General features: G+C 39.2%; 1 protein-coding gene across 1 annotated transcript in view; it reads left to right on the forward strand.

Moving 5' to 3' along the window:
* Positions 1-14,537, forward strand: part of ZNF318 (zinc finger protein 318) — a 67,259-nt gene extending 52,722 nt beyond the window's left edge. Inside the window, exons 4-10 of the mRNA XM_053712770.1 lie at positions 2,533-3,909; positions 8,395-8,494; positions 8,722-8,993; positions 9,581-9,994; positions 10,156-10,246; positions 10,415-10,533; positions 10,962-14,537. Of these exons, the coding sequence (XP_053568745.1) occupies positions 2,533-3,909; positions 8,395-8,494; positions 8,722-8,993; positions 9,581-9,994; positions 10,156-10,246; positions 10,415-10,533; positions 10,962-13,169 (4,581 nt within the window). The 3' untranslated portion in view covers positions 13,170-14,537. The remainder of the gene's footprint in view (positions 1-2,532; positions 3,910-8,394; positions 8,495-8,721; positions 8,994-9,580; positions 9,995-10,155; positions 10,247-10,414; positions 10,534-10,961) is intronic.
* Positions 14,538-17,238: the final 2,701 nt, after the last annotated feature.

Here is a 17,238-nt window from a genome sequence, read left to right on the forward strand (position 1 = left end):
TTCTCCTATGCATATTCCTCCTTTACGTCGGTCGAATGACTGGGGAAGGCGGAGCCTAGGAGGGATCATGTGACCAGCTTTGCTGGGCTCTTTGCCATTTCCTGTTGGGGAAGAGAATATCCCACAAGTAAGGATGACGCCGTGGACCGGACACACCGTTGGAGAAAGTAATTTATCAGGTAAGCATAAATTCTGTTTTTTGCAGCTCAAATATAAGCCAGTATTATTGTGAGATGTTGATCAGTCATTCGACCGACGTAAAGGAGGAATATGCATAGGAGAAATCATATGATACCGTGGTGACTGTAGTTAGAGAAAATAATTCATCAGACCTGATTAAAAAAACCAGGGCGGGCCGTGGACCGGACACACCGTTGGAGAAAGTAATTTATCAGGTAAGCATAAATTCTGTTTTCATACGGGGGGAGTGTGAACTCCATCCGGAAATATTTTCCAGCCTGATTCTCAAGTGTGGTCAGCCGGAATTAGATCTTATGGTATCTCGACAGAATGCCAAGCTCCCGAGATACGGATCGAGGTCCAGGGACCCCCAGGCGGGAATGATAGATGCCCTGGCGATTCCTTGGACCTTCAGTCTAGTATACCTATTTTCCACCGTTTGCTCTTCTTTCTCGGGTGATTGCTCGAATCAAGCAGGAGAAGGCATCAGTGATCCTCATTGCACCAGCTTGGCCTCGCAGGATTGGTGCACAGATCTGGTGGAAGTGTCATCTCTACCACCTTGGAGACTTCCGTTGAAGAAGGACCTTCTAATTCAAGGGCCCTTCCTTCACCCAAATCTTCTTTCTCTGAAGCTGATTGAGCGGTTAATTTTATCCAAGCAGGGTTTTTCTGAATCGTTCATTGAGACCATGATTCAGGCTCGTAAGCCTGTCACTAGAAAATTTTACCATAAGATATGGCATAAATATCTCTATTGGTGTGAGTCCAAAGGCTACTCATGGAGAAGAGTTAGGATTCCTAGAATTTTATCTTTTCTCCAAGAGGGTCTGGAGAAAGGATTATCCACAAGTTCCCTAAAGGGTCAAATCTCTGCCTTATCTATTTTGCTACACAAGCGTCTGGCAGATGTTCCAAATGTACAATCCTTTTGTCAGGCCTTGGTTAGGATTAGACCTGTGTTCAAGTCAGTTACTCCTCCGTGGAGTTTGAATTTAGTTCTTAAAGTTCTTCTGGGTGCTCTGTTTGAGCCTATGCATTCCTTAGATATTAAGATGATATCTTGGAAAGTTTTATTTCTTGTTGCTATTTCTTCGGCTCGCAGAGTGTCTGAGCTCTCGGCATTGCAGTATCAGTCCCCTTACCTTATTTTTCATTCTGATAATGTAGTTTTACGTACTAAATTGGGAACTCTTCTGAAGGTAGTTTCTGATAGGAACATTAAGCAGGAGATTGTTGATCATTCCTTGTGTCCCAATCCTACTTCTCAGAAGGAACGTCTTCTACACAATTTGGATGTGGTTTGTGCGTTAAAGTTTTACCTACAGGCGACAAAGGATTTTCGTCAGTCTTTGCCTTGTTTGTGGTTTTCTCAGGAAAACGTAAGGGACAGAAAGCTACGGCTACTTCTCTTTCCTTTTGGCTGAAGAGTTTCATAAATTTTGCGTATGAGACTGCTGGACAGCAGCATCCAGAGAGAGTTACGACTCATTCTACAAGGGCGCTTGCTCCCTCATGGACATTCAAGAATGAGGCTTCGGTGGAACAGATTTGCAAGGCTGCAACTTGGTCCGCTCTTCACACTTTTTCAAAATTCTACAAGTTTGACACTTTTGCCTCGACTGAGGCTGTTTTTGGGAGAAAGGTTCTTCAAGCAGTGGTGCCTTCCGTTTAGGTTCCCTGTCTTGTTCCTCCCGTATCATTTGTGTACTCTAGCTTGGGTATTGATTCCCATTAGTAATTAAGATGATCCGTGGACTCATCGTGTCATTAAAAAGAAAAAACATTTATGCTTACCTAATAAATTTATTTCTTTTTTGAAACGATGAGTCCACGGCCCGCCCTGTTTTTCGTAAGAGACAGGTTGTTGGGTTTATAAACTTCAGACACCTCTGTACCTTTATTGCTTCCTTTCTCTCCTTGACTTTGGTCGAATGACTGGGTTGGGAGTGAAGGGAGGTGATATTTGCTGCCTCCTGCTGACCAGGAGGTGAATATCCCATTAGTAATTAAGATGATCCGTGGACTCATTGTGTCAAACAAGAAATACATTTATCAGGTAAGCATAATTTTTGCTTTTCCTACCTCTTTGACTTGGCTATACGTCAGGCTGAGTTGCCAGTGAGGTGGGAGGAGTTAATAGTTTTCCTGGGGTTTGGGGTTGTAGACTCTCACCACCATGAAAGAAATTAATTTATCAGGTTGGCATAAATTTGTTTTTAAGCATAGACCAGTTAGTATTTTTTATATAGTTAGTAAGGTAAATAGTCATGTAGCACAGTCATAGTGCATTGTCTTTATTGCTTTTGGCAGTTGTATCTTCTGTTTATTTTTTCTCTCCCTCTTTGGCAGGTTGACAGTTACACGGGCAATGGCAGGCTAATGCCAGGCAACAGCTCTTCCAAGTCCCTTACCCCTGAGAACAACACAAGACTCCCTGAAACAAACAGAACCTCTAACTTGTTGCCTCAAGATAAGCTTGGCAGCTCCAAAGAGGAGCCCTTAAAAGGCGGCTTAGCCAGCAGCAAGTATTCCCCCCAAATGGGTAACTTTCTAAACATGTTTAATAAGAGTGCATGTGAGTCCCAGGGTATCCCCTACCATTCTCCCAGAAGCTTTGATTCCAAAGTAGTAAGTCCACAAGAAAGTGAAACTCCGATAAATGTTTCTGCTGGGCAGAAGCAACCAAGCAATGTATCCACAGTGCCTGACACTCAGGATAAAGCAGGAGATTCTATTAAAGGTCAAGAGAACAAGCTGCCAAGTCAAATTCAAATCGAGGATGAGGAAAAATTCCTTTATGGTGATGAAGATGTTAAGAAAGCTCATTCTAACCCTGGAAAAATTGACAAGAGCCAAACTCCCTCTCCGTCGCATCCAAAAGGCTCCACTAACAAACAGGAGTTTGAGAAGATTCATGACCTCTTAAAGACTATTGGGTTGGATATTGGTGTAGCTGAAATTGGCAAACTAGCAATCCGAACTCAGGAGCGGCTTCATGGAAAAAAGGCCACTCCTCTGGTGTCCAAACAGGCTGCTGAACGTCGGTGTAGTGGAAGTGAAACCAGCTCTGCTGATTCTAGACTTCAGCCTTCTGGATCCCCAATTTTAACTGAGAAAAAAGAAGTGCCTGTTACATCCCAAGCAACACCTGAGCCACCTGCTAATCCCGTTTCTGTAACTGCTGAGGAGAAGATTTCTGCTGTGTCTAAACCAAAGGCTGAAATACCAGTAGCAACAACATCAGCTCAGCAAATAGCAACCCATCCAGGTCAAGCACCTGCAGCACAACCTCCTCCGGTTGTGGCACCTCCACAGATGCCTTTATATCCCCCATACCCCCCCACTCAGATGATGCCCACATACAGTATGCCTCCATCAATGGCCACTAGCTACAATCCCTACAACCCTTATGCGGCATATCAAACTGCCAGATGGCCAATGTATAACCCGATCCATCAACCTCCCCCTCCAATGTCTCTGCCTCCTCCCACTCACATGGTGACAACCCAGTCCCCTGTTGTGTCCGCAACCTCCACTGCTACTTACCAAAACCGCAGCAATCTTCGCGTTATCCACACCAGCGACAGTGTTTCTACAGCAAACTCAACAGTCAAGAATAAAAGTTTGGCACCTCTTTCAAGTGCCCCAGCTGTGAACCAGTCATCAAAAGAATCAACCGTCCCTGAAAATGATCCCAAGAATAAAGATAGTGAGAAAAGAAAGAAGGTGAGTGTGTATATTCTCTGCTACTTACTGGAAATACAAGGCACATAACCCGAAGGGCACTAGTTAGTGCTTGACGAAATATTTATTTAGGAATATGTATATATTTGAGAGAAAGCATTGAATTACAAAGAAGACAGAGATAATGTTATTTTACACCATAGTAAGGGAACTACTAGTAAGGAAAATGCACACTTTCCAGTGTTTAGTACTATTGGGTTGACCGCGACACACCTAAAAGAAAAAACTGTACAGGAGAATTGATTTTACAATAAATAAAATATAAACTTTGCAGAATTTGAGATGTTTTAATGGCTTTATCTAACAGTTGTAATACACACACATTGCTTTTTAACTAACTCGGGAAACCTTGCTTTTTTCCTTAAAGGGACAGTATACACTCATTTTCTTATAACAGCATGTAATAGACACTACTATAAAGAATAAGATGCACAGATACTGATATAAAAATCCAGTATAAAACGGTTAAAAACGTACTTAGAAGCTCTCAGTTCAGCTCTCTTGAAAAGGAAGCTGGAAAGCCCACTGCAAGTGGGAAATAAGACACTCCCCCCCCCCCCCCCCTTCTTTTGCATTTGAAAAGACCCTTTACACAAACTGGGGCTTGGTTAGGAGTCTGAGAAACACAGCAATGGTATTTAAAAATAAGCAAAACTATACTTTAAAAAAAAAAAAAAAATCTTTATGGGCTTTATAAATAGATCATCTACAAAACATGTATGCAAAGAAAAAATGTGTATAATGTCCCTTTAAACAACATAGGCTGTATAGCTTGTTTGTTTATATTCAAATCCCCTATTAACTCATGCAATATAGCCTATTTGTTTTATTTAAACACCACAGGCAAATAGGCAATATAACATTTTTTTGGGGGGGTTAACAAACTCAGTCTATATACCGGTTTTATAAAATAAAAATAAACAGGCAATATAACAAATTAAAGACACGCAGGCAATATAGCAGTTTTATAAAATAAACAGGCAATATAACAAATTAAAGACATGCAGGCAATATAGCATTTTTTTAACTGCTTATGCAGGTATCTAAGATTTTCTTTTTCATCAGTGAAGTGCTGTTGGCAATACTGCTGCTCCCATTTCTACCAAACTCCACATCCTCAGGAGAATGGCTGCCAGGCGCAACAGATTCAGCTGGGCGGCGGGTGCCACTTGGTCATCAGTGTTTGCAGTCAATGTCATAGGGCTTTATAGTGCCAACATGTAAGCACCAAGTTTAGGGTGAAAGTGCTGTGCAAGTGCCTGCACTAGCTTTAATATTGCCTAATATAAGTTTTGTTAATGTTAGGCTCACTGACTCCTAGCGTTTTAGTTTTGTTTACTATATTGTTCCTTCATTAACCCTTAAACATCACACACACGGTTTTTATCCTTACAGCATTAAATGAGTTAATCCGTTTAGTTTGACAGTTTCACAAACAGCACCCTCTATAACACATGTGCCTCAGAGAAAGAGATATATCCCAGGACAGTCTGAAGTTCAGATAATCCAGATTGACATAAACTTCATGATTAAACCATGGTTCTGTCAAATGGTTAAATAATCTGAGCCTTGCCATCCCTCTGAATAACGAGAAAATTATATTGAGAATTGTTGCCTGGGAGCTGCAGTGTTAAAGTGATGGTAAATTTCAGACTATAAGAATATATTAGTTTGCAAGTAAAACCACATCATTATTTTTGTATACAGATTTTATAATAAGATTTAGAATTGGTATTGTCTGTTCCTCTGCCCCCTTCATTTCCTCTTTTGGCTGTGATGTATAGAGCAGTCACACCCACTTTCTACATATCCTTTCTATGGGCTTTAAAGGGGCTGGACTTCAAGATCGTTAAATGACGTTTAATTGGTGCTTCACTGGAATTGTCACAGCATACCATTTCAATAGAAGCATTACTATATGCACTAATTAACCATTTCAATAGAAGCATTACTATATGCACTAATTAACCATTTCAATAGACTCATTACTATATGCACTAATTAACCATTTCAATAGAAGCATTACTATATGCACTAATTAACCATTTCAATATGGATTAAAAACTAAAAAGGTACACATATATATATTTTTTTTAATGGCAAAGGTTAAATATATGGCGTTTGATGAGTTACGGTTTACCATCACTTTAATGTGGAGATCACAAGTTTTTATATTTCCAGCTCTGGCTCCTTCATAAGCTATTATCAATAATAGTAAACGTACTAATCTAGTAGATGGTACCATCAGACATGTTTTCCCCTTTCTCTAAATCAGGGATGGCCAACTAGCAACCAGAGTTTCGCATGCGACCCTCTGAAATATATATATATATTTTGCGGCCCCAGGAAAAAGCAGGACTGAAACTGCGTGCTTTGGTCAGAACTCAAAAAATCCCTGTTGATGGAAGAACAGAGCAGACTCTGCAACCATACCTAAATCTATACCAGTGCCAAAATGTATTCCTTGTTTGCTAAGTAGCGACTCTTAAAGTTTTAAAAATATTGATCTGCGCCCCATGTGTTGGGAAGTTGGCCATCGCTGATCTAAATTATTAGCCTATGTTTAATTTAATTAACTTTATCGTTTATGGATCTTTAACTTACCACGCTTGTACAAAGGAAAATATTTTAACATGTTAAAATAGTGCGCTTTACAATATTTGGAAATGTTTTGAGTTTCATGTCCCCCTAAAATGTAGTAATTTATTTTTTATATCGAGGATGAAGTCTGTACATCTTTACTGATTCCGACCCCACTTCAGCTCCACAACTCTACTCTTATAGGCTTCAAGAAGGTTTTGGCCATATAGAGAGTCTTGTTAGTCATGGAATTGTCTCAGCAATTCTCTGGTCTTGCGTTCAGCCATTAATCTATAGACGGGTCCACAACAAAAATATTTTACTGATGTGTTCCAAGGAAGCTTTTCCCGTCTTGTGGTGATTGTTCTAGGAGTGAACGTTAAGCCGTGTGAACCTCACAATAAAAATACTTTCATTTGCAAAAATTTATGTCCCTTTAATGACCAAAAAGGCCAGATGAGCGAAAACTTACTGGCATGGAGAGAGATCCTACAAAAAAAGGAGTTTTATTGAGCGATACATTGTTATTTCGGTGTTTCTTCTTCACACCCAGAACCCAGTATAGCAAGATAAACAGCTCTCAAGATGAAATTTTGCATTTTTACATTTTTGAGGGATCTTGCATTACTGATGAGACCTCTTAGATAATCTCTCCAGATCAGAGGTTCAGATCATCGGCCCTAACTCGTATTGCAAGGTCTTGTAGTCGCTGCCTGTGTCTATTAGCCCTTAGTGTTTGTAAGATGCTAAGGAACTTATGACCCGTACTGTTTTGGAAGGGATATACTCTCCTATAATAAAGGGACATAAATTACCTTATAAAATAATAAATTATTAAAATAACTGTGCTACACTTTCATTGTTTATATTGTACACGTTTGCTGTAATTTTGTTGGGTTTTCATAGACTGAAAACTGGAAGTGCAGATCTTAGCACTGCTACATATTCTCCCCTAATTAGCCTCAGTGGAGATGATAACATAATGTAAAACAATGCTAACAAAACATTGTATTATAACCTGAAGAATCATCTGCGTTTTAGCCTCTTATCTGAGCATTGAGTGACAGCCGCTAATTAGCGTACTCATCCATGAACCTTTGATCTATAAGACCAGAATCTTTCAATAGCTGAAAATTGTGCCTTATACCAAGGGAAACTAATAAAGCATGTAAAGGAAAACCTACAGCTGAAGGAGCACTATGGCAGTAGGATAAGGGGCCTTGCTACGGCTGACAAATATAGACACAATGTTTTGCTTTTGAGTCACCATGGGTGGGCTATTTTCTTTGATCTCCCTTATCTGTCCAATCACTTTTAGTCCTAGTTTTCTGGACCCCTACCTGTATGATGTTTCTGTGCATATTGCTGGTGTATGTGACTTTAGTTATCATTGTTTAACACTAGATATTAAGTAGTACTTAGCTGGACTATATTATATACACATCGTTTTGCTGTCATCTTGTGTACTGTAGAGAGCAAGAGACATAAACTATCCAGACTGCACCATCTTGGTTTAAAATAGCTGCAAACCCAGCTCAACGGTGGCTGTCAGTGGGGTGGGAATGTGTATTCAAACAACCAAATAAAATACCTTCTGAAATACATCCCTTATTGACTAGAACTACTAAGTCTTTATGAGGGAGTTAATGGAGGCATTTGATATTGTGGTTGTTGTCAGAATTACTTTCCCCCTGTTCCTAATACTGCCTCTAACGTACAGTGCTGAACTGGGCTTTTGATAAAAGGGCAGAATCGACTTCTGTTGATCCCCAGCCGATAAGGTAACGGTTTAAAGTGATACCAGGAGCTTAGCTTGGTACTCATTAAGAAAAAATAAAAGCATTTAATGTCTTGGGAAAAATAAAAAGACACTTGTATTTTTTAAAGGTTTTAGAAGACCTCCAGAATATTGTGAACGAGCAGAAAATCAGGAAGCAGAAACTGTACAGTTTAAACTCAAACGTCGAGCAGCTGCGTGTCCAGCAAGGTGAGCGGAGTCACATTGGCATCTAATGGTAAACACTTAATATTACATTACATTTTATGTATGTAAACTGAAGGGAGAGCACAATACACAAGGCTTTAAATTCTTGTGGGTTAGCATGTAATGTATATACTCGTGTGTAATAGTCATTTTATATAAATATATATATTGTACCTTGAACTTAATTCCCGATTCATATATGCAAAGTTAACTTACATGAATCCCCACAGGAATCCTTTTGCGCAAAAAACGCAGAGAGAAGGATGGGCATAAAGACCCTCTCTTGGAGGAGCTGAACAAAGTGATGGAAAGTGCAGTCAAGCAGATGAACAATATGCGCAAGGAGTTTAATGAAGCTAGTAAAAAGCAGCAGCAGCTCACTGTAGTGGCTGAGATATTGGGCCTTTCAACTACACACCTGACAGACAATTCTTCAGAACTAGATCTTAAGTTAATACAGGAAAATACTGAAATCCTAACTAAGCCAACTGAACCTTCCAAGGTATGGTGATTCCGCCGAAGAGCTGCAGATCTATGATGTTTTTATTAACTATTTAATTTAGGCTTCTGTTCATAGCAGTTTTTTTAAGTGTCTGTATAAAAAGTATGTCCGCACCTTAATGGACAGTAGACACTTAGTATGGTAACGTTTAAAAAAAAAAAAAAAAAAAAAAAGATGTGCATGTGAATTTGTGCTGGCTGGATGTGCGGCTATAAACATAAGCTAAGTTCCTACTTTGCTGCATACACTTCTGGTTTTGCTGTTGACTAGTTCACCATGGTGAAAGTAAACCTAGTAGACCTTGACGTGTAGCATTTATAGGTGTTCTTTGAGAATGGACATCTAGAAAGCTCGATGGTCCCAGATACAGGAAATGATTAATTTGATGTCAGTTCTGTTTTAAAAGCATATATCAACATTTTCCTTAATCTCTTTTTAAATTGTTGGCTTTCTGCGCTAATAAATCTATCCAAAATAGTTTCACATGCTCATCTGATTTTCAAAGACATCATTTTTCCAATATCCTTTACCAGTTATGCTTGTTGACTGTTCTCAAAGCCTTTTCTTTTACTTTTTTTTCCATGTAGGACTCTGTCAGAGAAACAAAAAGCAGTAGTGATGTCAAAGACAACTCGAAACCTAATGCGGAGTCAAAGGACACGTTACAATCTAGTAATAACACTTATTTGCCAAGCTCCTCTTCTAGCAGAGAAAAGTTAGAGGAGACATCAAAGTTAAGAACCACCCCTCCACAAACCACTTCCAAAAACAAACATTCCTCAGAGTCAAAAAGTTCCAGCTCCTCTCATCAGAAGTCAAGGTCCAAAAGCCCACGGCCCAGTGAGAAATCTTCTAAATCAGAGGAGGCCAAGAAATCATTTGATGTATCTCAGTTGTTCAGCTATTTTGATCCAGGTGACCACTGGTGTGAAGATTGCAACTCCACCTGCAAGACGTTGTTTGAGTTCCTTACTCATATGCATGCAAAGAAGCACAGCCAGGTATGGGCTTATCACAGCTGTGCTTGTCGTTTAGCCTCTTTCTGATGTACGATACCATTTTAATGTTAATGGCAGTGAAACTTTTTGAGCTGTTCTCTCATAAATAAAGTTGTGTTTTTGTTTGTTTTTGTTTAAACATGTATTCCCTTATGTGCAAATAGACAGTGAATCAATCAAAGCGTCCCTGGGCCAAGAATACGGAGAAAGATACCAAGACAGAACAGAGGACAAAAATGTCTGTTCCGGTCAGAGGTGAGTATTAATATATTAATATATTGAGTGGAATGCTTCATTTATTTCTACATGTTTTTGTTAAGTCAGGTATTAAATATTTAGAAAATTTTATTTTAAACTACTGAAGTAGTCTATATAGGTTCTTTTGCAGCAACTTTTCTGACTTCTACCCTTACTGCTTTACAGGTCCAGAGTTTTTAATTCCTATTAATGGATTCTACTGTCAGCTTTGTGATGAGATCATTGGAGATCATATGTGTGCAGAAGAGCATTTGAGAGCGTTTGCACACAATGATAAATATAAGGTTTGTCCACTTTTGTCAGGATTGTTTGCTTTATTATGTTACACACAACTCCCTCGTACCTCTACCTATGTGAGACATATTTTTCTGTACTTGGCAGTCGTCGTTGCATTGAAACATACTCATTTCAATCATTAGATTAGTTAATGCACTGGAGATGCAAACAAATCTTAGTAATCTTTGCTAGAAAGATATTTTATTATGATTTAAGCATCTTAAGCAACTTTTTTAAGAATGTGTTGATTGTTCAAAGTAACTAAAATGTGTTGTTAAAGGTGCCTTGCCACATTAGATATACACGTATTATATAAAAATTTAGATAAACACCATTTCTTGTCCTTATTCTCTTTTTCCATAATTCCATTAAGCTTTAGGTTTATAATTATATTTGCTGTATTTGCAGCTGATATTCAATGTTTTGACTTTCACAGAAATATGTTGAAGTAAATGGTTCCTATGAACAAAGACGACATGAAAACCATAAAGCTGGTTTATTGGCCATTCAAGAGGCTGAGCGGAGGCAGAAGTTGGAACAGAAAAGGAAGTTGGACAGTCAAATAGCTGATGCCTATAATGATCAAAAGTATAAGAAGACCAGGAGAGAAGAGGAAGATAGTCAGAAAAAGCATAGTAGTAATGTGGCAACCAAACCAGACTCCATGCATAGTCCACCAAAAGAGAGAGAGGATCCGGCTAAAACACAAATTTTCGGAAAGTTCACGTGGAAAGGTTCAAATAACAAAGCAGGTGGTGGCACCTCAAAGGATGAAAGTGCAGCCACTACCCCTGAGAGAGACAGAGAAAGTGGTAAAGGAAATGCAGTTAAGCCAAAGAGTATTGATATTAAACTTATGGGTAAACCCCCTGTTTCTCAAGAAAGCTCTAAATCTCCAAGTTCCTCCTCGCCCACTGTTACTACCTCCACAACTTCCTTTACTTCCCACACTAAGGTTCGACCCAATCTGCCAATCCCTGTTTCAGTTCTTAGAAAGTCCAGTATAGCGCCACTAAGCAAGCCTGCCCCGCTGAATACATTCTTGTCTATAAAGTCATCAAAGTCTATTCCAAAACCCTTGCCAGTTGTAAAGTCTGAGACAGCATTATCTCGAGAAGTTATTTCTAAAGCGTTTGGGGGGCAAGCAATAATTGTAAGAGAGACAAATGAAGTTTTGAAGATGGAAGATAAAAACAAGCCTGGTACCCAGCAGGCAGATGGACCATCTAAAAATCAAGCAGCTCTCAGTGGTAGTAGCAAGTTTAGTCCAAAAAGCAGCAATGTAGAGACTAAATTTGGTCCTTCTACTCCTAGTGGTGTGGATAAACTTAAAACGGCAACTCCCACAGAGAGAGACGTTAGAGCAACATCTCTAACACAAGCACAGAAAGCTAGCCCTATTTCTAAAAACCAAGTGACTGCGTTTTCCAACAGTTCTACAACAGACAAACTGGGTATTAAGCCCTCTTCTGAACAGAATCGGCAAGTGATTTCAGCCAGAACAGCAGCTTCAGTTACCATGTCTAGTGAGTCAGCTACAGGTAAACAGCCACAAGATTTAAAGGCAAAGGAAAATGATGCCCAAAAAAGTCTTGAAAACAAGCAGATAAGTGGTTCTAATAAAAAAGTCACTGAAATTCAAAGCAGGGGTCTTGAAAACAAGCAGATAAGTGGTTCTAATACTAAAGGCACTGAAATTCAAAGCAGGGGTCTTGAAACCAAGCAAATAAGTGGTTCTAATACTAAAGGCACTGAAATTCAAAGCAGGGGTTTTGAAAACAAGCAGATAAGTGGTTCTAATACAAAAGGCACTGAAATTCAAAGCAGGGGCCTTGAAAACAAGCAGATAAGTGGTTCTAATACAAAAGGCACTGAAATTCAAAGCAGGGGCCTTGAAAATAAAGAGATAAGTGGTTCTAATAAAAAAGCCACTGAAACACCAGGCTCGTCGGCTGGCACTTTATCTACTGCAAAACAAGATTCCAGCTACAGTAATACTGTAAAATTAAACCAAAAGTTTAAAAGGGCTCCTCTTTCACTTCCTTCCACTTTGTTTGGACATATGTCAGATGCAGGCCGTAAGGATATCAACATTTCTGCTGTGGTTCAGAGTTCCAACAACAATAAAGAAGTGCAACTAAAAGACAATAAAGCTGCATCAAATACATCAAATACAACGACTGAGAAAACTCACCTGCAGCAAGAGTTAGACTCGTACTACAAGTTAATAGCCACTGAAGATGATCCTGAGGATCTAACCACTTCTGAGGACCAAGACATGGATGTCACAGAAAATATCTCCATTGTGTCTGTACCCATTAAAGTTGGTGTTCCAAAGATCTCATCTGTAACAGTCAAAGATATATGTTCCTCTAAACCAGATGCTGAAGTGGCTTGTGAAAATGCCCCTGAAGCTTCCAGTGCCTTGACCTGTGCAGGTTCCTCTGTTCCAGTTAATTCCTCTCAAGTAGTTGGAAACTTTAGTTATGGGACCCAAAAGTCACCTGTGTCTGTAACCTCAAATAGCAAGGTTGGGGAAGGTGTAGCAGAACAAGGGCTTTCTAAGAAAGAACAAGGACATTATACTGAAACACAGTATTCCATGGAGGACTTGGCTTATTTAACCACATGTGACTCGGATTAAGCATAAAAAAAATGACCAGCGTCAAATGTATAGTAAAATTAGATCTTTTTAAGAGATTTGCTGTAATTTTCATTTATGATATTAATATAACAGTTCTAATGCCACTGTCAAACTGTGTCCCTTAGCATCTTTTTTTTATCTTTACAAGTTTCAGGATAGTTAGATGCATCTTATAATCTAACTAATGATTTTTTGCTGTTTTGGGCGCTGCTGAGTAGAAAGCACCTGATGTCACTCTTAACAGTATCCCATCAAGTGTAGGGCAACCTTCCACGGATGTAATGATCCCTGTTCTTGACATGAATGGGTTATAGAAGTGGATTTAAGATTTGTCATAACATATGTTATGATGTATTGCTCTTGTATATCCACCCGGTGGGCTTATGCTCCTCATGTAATGTTGTTTTGTTCCTCATACATATTTTAGGTGTAAATGTATGCACAAAGTTTAAGTTGTGGCTAGAAAGCCTTGAAATGTTCACGTCTAATCTTTTCTGTAGTTTTTATTTTTCATGATAATTTACTTCTCTTACAGTATACCTGTTTACTGTGACCCCGATTTCTTAAAAAATGTTCCAATGGTTTGTAAATAATTAATGAAAATGTTTAAAATATTTAACTTAAACCCTTACCTGTAAAGTGAAACAGTTCTTGATTGTTTGTTTTATACCATTTCAGATTTGTTTGAACTTTATGCTCATCAAGCATCTTCACTTGGTTTATTTAGGTCATGCTGTGATTTTCCAAGGAGAATTTTAGAAATAAAAGGTTGAGTCTTGTGCTTCCAGAGAAGTTGATCTTTCCAGATGATCTGGAACTATACAGTATGGTCTTGTAATGTAAATATGTTGTGTGGTCACCTTTTTGTGTGTTGTACAACCTGTGATTAGGTGATTTTATGTTTTAGCTCACTTTCTCTTACATTATTGCACTTTCTTTTAATTGTATCATTCCCAAACAGCAAGTCAAGGAGCACATTGATGGTAATGTTGGTAAGAAGAGCATTATTACCTGAAGACGCCATGGCAAGACTTGACCAGTGACCACACTTGATAATTGTACTGGTTACTTAATGTGCTTTGGGTCAGTGCTGATGTTTATTTGCTTGTTTTTTTTCCTACAGTTGCATTTATTTTAGTTGTTAAATAAATCTACTATTGCACTCAAGATCATGAAGAAGCGTCAACTGCTGGTGCAATGGATTGTGTTGGTTCTACTACACAATGTTGTACGTTCACACATGCTCCAGCGAAGAGCTACCAGCGAACATTTCATAGTCTATCTTGTGTTGCTTGTGTGGCTTTATGATTGTATCTAAGTGCAGCATGAGTTGGATATTACTTTTGAATAAAAATAAGGTGATCCAAATATGTTTGGAGTGTTTTGGTCATTTGACAGTATTCTGGTGTCGTCTTGAGGGGTCAGCTAATTTGAATGGGTATGTTAAGAACAATCTGTCGTGGTTTCAACTAACAAAATCAGACATTTAAAATGCAAAAATAAATTTAAAGAAAACATTTCCATTAATTTAATAATCAACTGATATGTTATTACAAACACGTTAAAGGGATGGATATGAAACGCAAAAAAAAATTCTTTCATGATTCAGACAGAGCAGCGATTTTCACCAATTTTTCTAATTATTTCTCTTGGTATCTTTTGTTGAAAGGCAGGCATGTATACTAAGGAGCCGCCCCATTTCTGGAGCACTATATGGCAGTAGTTTTGCAAGAGTGTTATCCATTTGCAGGAGCACTAGAGGGCAGCACTATTTCCTGTCATGTAGTGCACCAGATGCTACCTGGGTATCTCTTCAGCACAGAATATGATGGGAACAAAGCAAATTTGATAATAAAAGTAAACTGGAAACTTTTTTTAATGGTTCTGTCTGAATCACAAAAGAACAATTTTTGAGTTTCATTTCCCTTTAATGGGAGGGAAATTTTACAGTAATGTTCTTTATTCGTTAACAACCTATAATATAAAACGGTCAGACTTTACAAACAAAAAGCGCCGAATACAATGAGAACAGATCAGCTCTCAGGAAATACTATACTTATATGGCAGCAGTTTTGTGTTGCACGTTAATAAGAGTTCTAGATGGCAGCACTGTTTCCTGTCATGTTGTGCTCCAGGCACGTGCACGCTACCTATCTAGATATCTCTTTAACAAAGAATAACATGAGAACAACACAAATGTGATAATAGAAGTGGGAAACTATTAACCCCTTCACTACTGGGACTTTAAGAGAAGAACTTAACCAAAATACCAAAGATTTTTATTTTATTTTTAGCATTTTTGCTATCACTCCATTTAAACAGAAATCAAGCCTTAGTTTTTTTTTATTTACCCGTCAAAACTATACATATATATATATTTTAAGTAGACAACCCAAGGTATTGATCTAGGGCCATTTTTGGTATATTTCATGCCACCATTTCACTGCCAAATGCGATGATATAAAAAAAAATTGGGTTTTTCACTGAAATTATTTACATACCACTTGTGCAATCATGACACAAATGGTTGTAAAAGCTTCTCTAGGATCCCCTTTGTTCAGAGATAGCAGACTTACATTGCTTTGCCATTGCTTTTTGGTAATTGCAGCTGCGTACCACACTTCTATTAATCCCAGCAGTGACGGGTTCAATCAGGTAGCTTGTAAGGTTAATTTTAGCTTTAGTGTAGAGTTTACTCTCCCTCATTCCCCACTGGTCACCACCATCTTAGGTACTTGCAGACGGTCTGCCAGTATGAAGAGTTAAGGCAGTTTTCCATCTTAATTTGAGGAGAGTCCACGGCTTCATTCCTTACTTGTGGGAATACAGAACCTGGCCACCAGGAGGAGGCAAAGACACCCCAGCCAAATGCTTAAATACCTCCCCCACTCCCCTCATCCCCCAGTCATTCTTTGCCTTTCGTCACAGGAGGATGTCAGAGAAGTGTCGGAAGATTCGTTGTAGTCTCTTATGGAGGGTAGTACTCTTTGCTATGAGACTGGAGTTTTAAGTAGTTTTGTCAGCCTCTCCATGAGACGGGTCTGGAGATGTAGGGAGAGTCTTTCTGCGAAACCATCCAGACTCTTATTAACAACTCCTAAGCAATCAGTGTTGATGAGTTTCACTGCCTGCTTCTTTCACTCAAGTCCATGTCAGGTGCGATGCTACAAGACTGTCAAACTGGAGAGGCTGTGTGTCCCACGGTGATGATTCTGGTAACATCGCTTCGTTTTATCTTATATAACGTAAGTAGACAGGGTCACAGTGTGACCCCTTTATCTGTATGGAATCAAGGGTTAATATCTCCGGAAGGGATTATTGAACAGGGGGGATTTATACATGATTGACTTTATTATGTTTAATGCTTCGACATGTGTGAGATGTGGCTCTGGCAGATGTGAGAACATTCAGGTTTTACTTTCATTTTGGTTAACTGCGCAGCCTGTCAGTTTGGCACGCTTTTCTCCCTGCAGCAGGGGCGGTCCTGCACTCCATGTTACCGGATCTGGCATCGTTGACTTCCTCTTTGCTGACCATGCGTTTTGCAGGAGACGAAGCGGTTTTTGGGGGTATAAATGTGCCATTTAATTTCTGTAGTCCATCGTAAAAGCGCAGCTATGGAGGACTGTGATGCATTAGAGGGTACTCCCTCTTAAACCAAATCTAATACCTGTTTTTATTGTGAGGAGGCTACGGTATACCCGCCTGCTCAATTATGTTCCACATGCCTTGATAAAGTAGTTATATCTAAAAAGAACAAGATGTTTAGTACCACTGACCCGCCCACCTCTGAGGGGTCTCTGTCCCGCGAGGTGCGTTTCCTGCAATCGCCTTCTATTGCACATGCAGCTCCCCATTGCACTACTAATCCTCCCTCGGGAGGGGCCCTGTTACCGCCAAACATTTCAGAACAGTTGCAAACAGCATTGTCTGCGGCTTTTAGTGCTTTACCTCGCCCTGCTAAGCACAAGCGAAAGGTTAAATACTGCTATCCTTCCCAGGGGTCATCTACTAACTTGTTGGATTTATCTGATACTAGATTATCCGCTGATGAAGACTCCTCTGATTC

The sequence above is a fragment of the Bombina bombina genome, chromosome 4, assembly GCF_027579735.1.
Source record: "Bombina bombina isolate aBomBom1 chromosome 4, aBomBom1.pri, whole genome shotgun sequence".
Taxonomy (NCBI): Eukaryota; Metazoa; Chordata; class Amphibia; order Anura; family Bombinatoridae; genus Bombina; species Bombina bombina.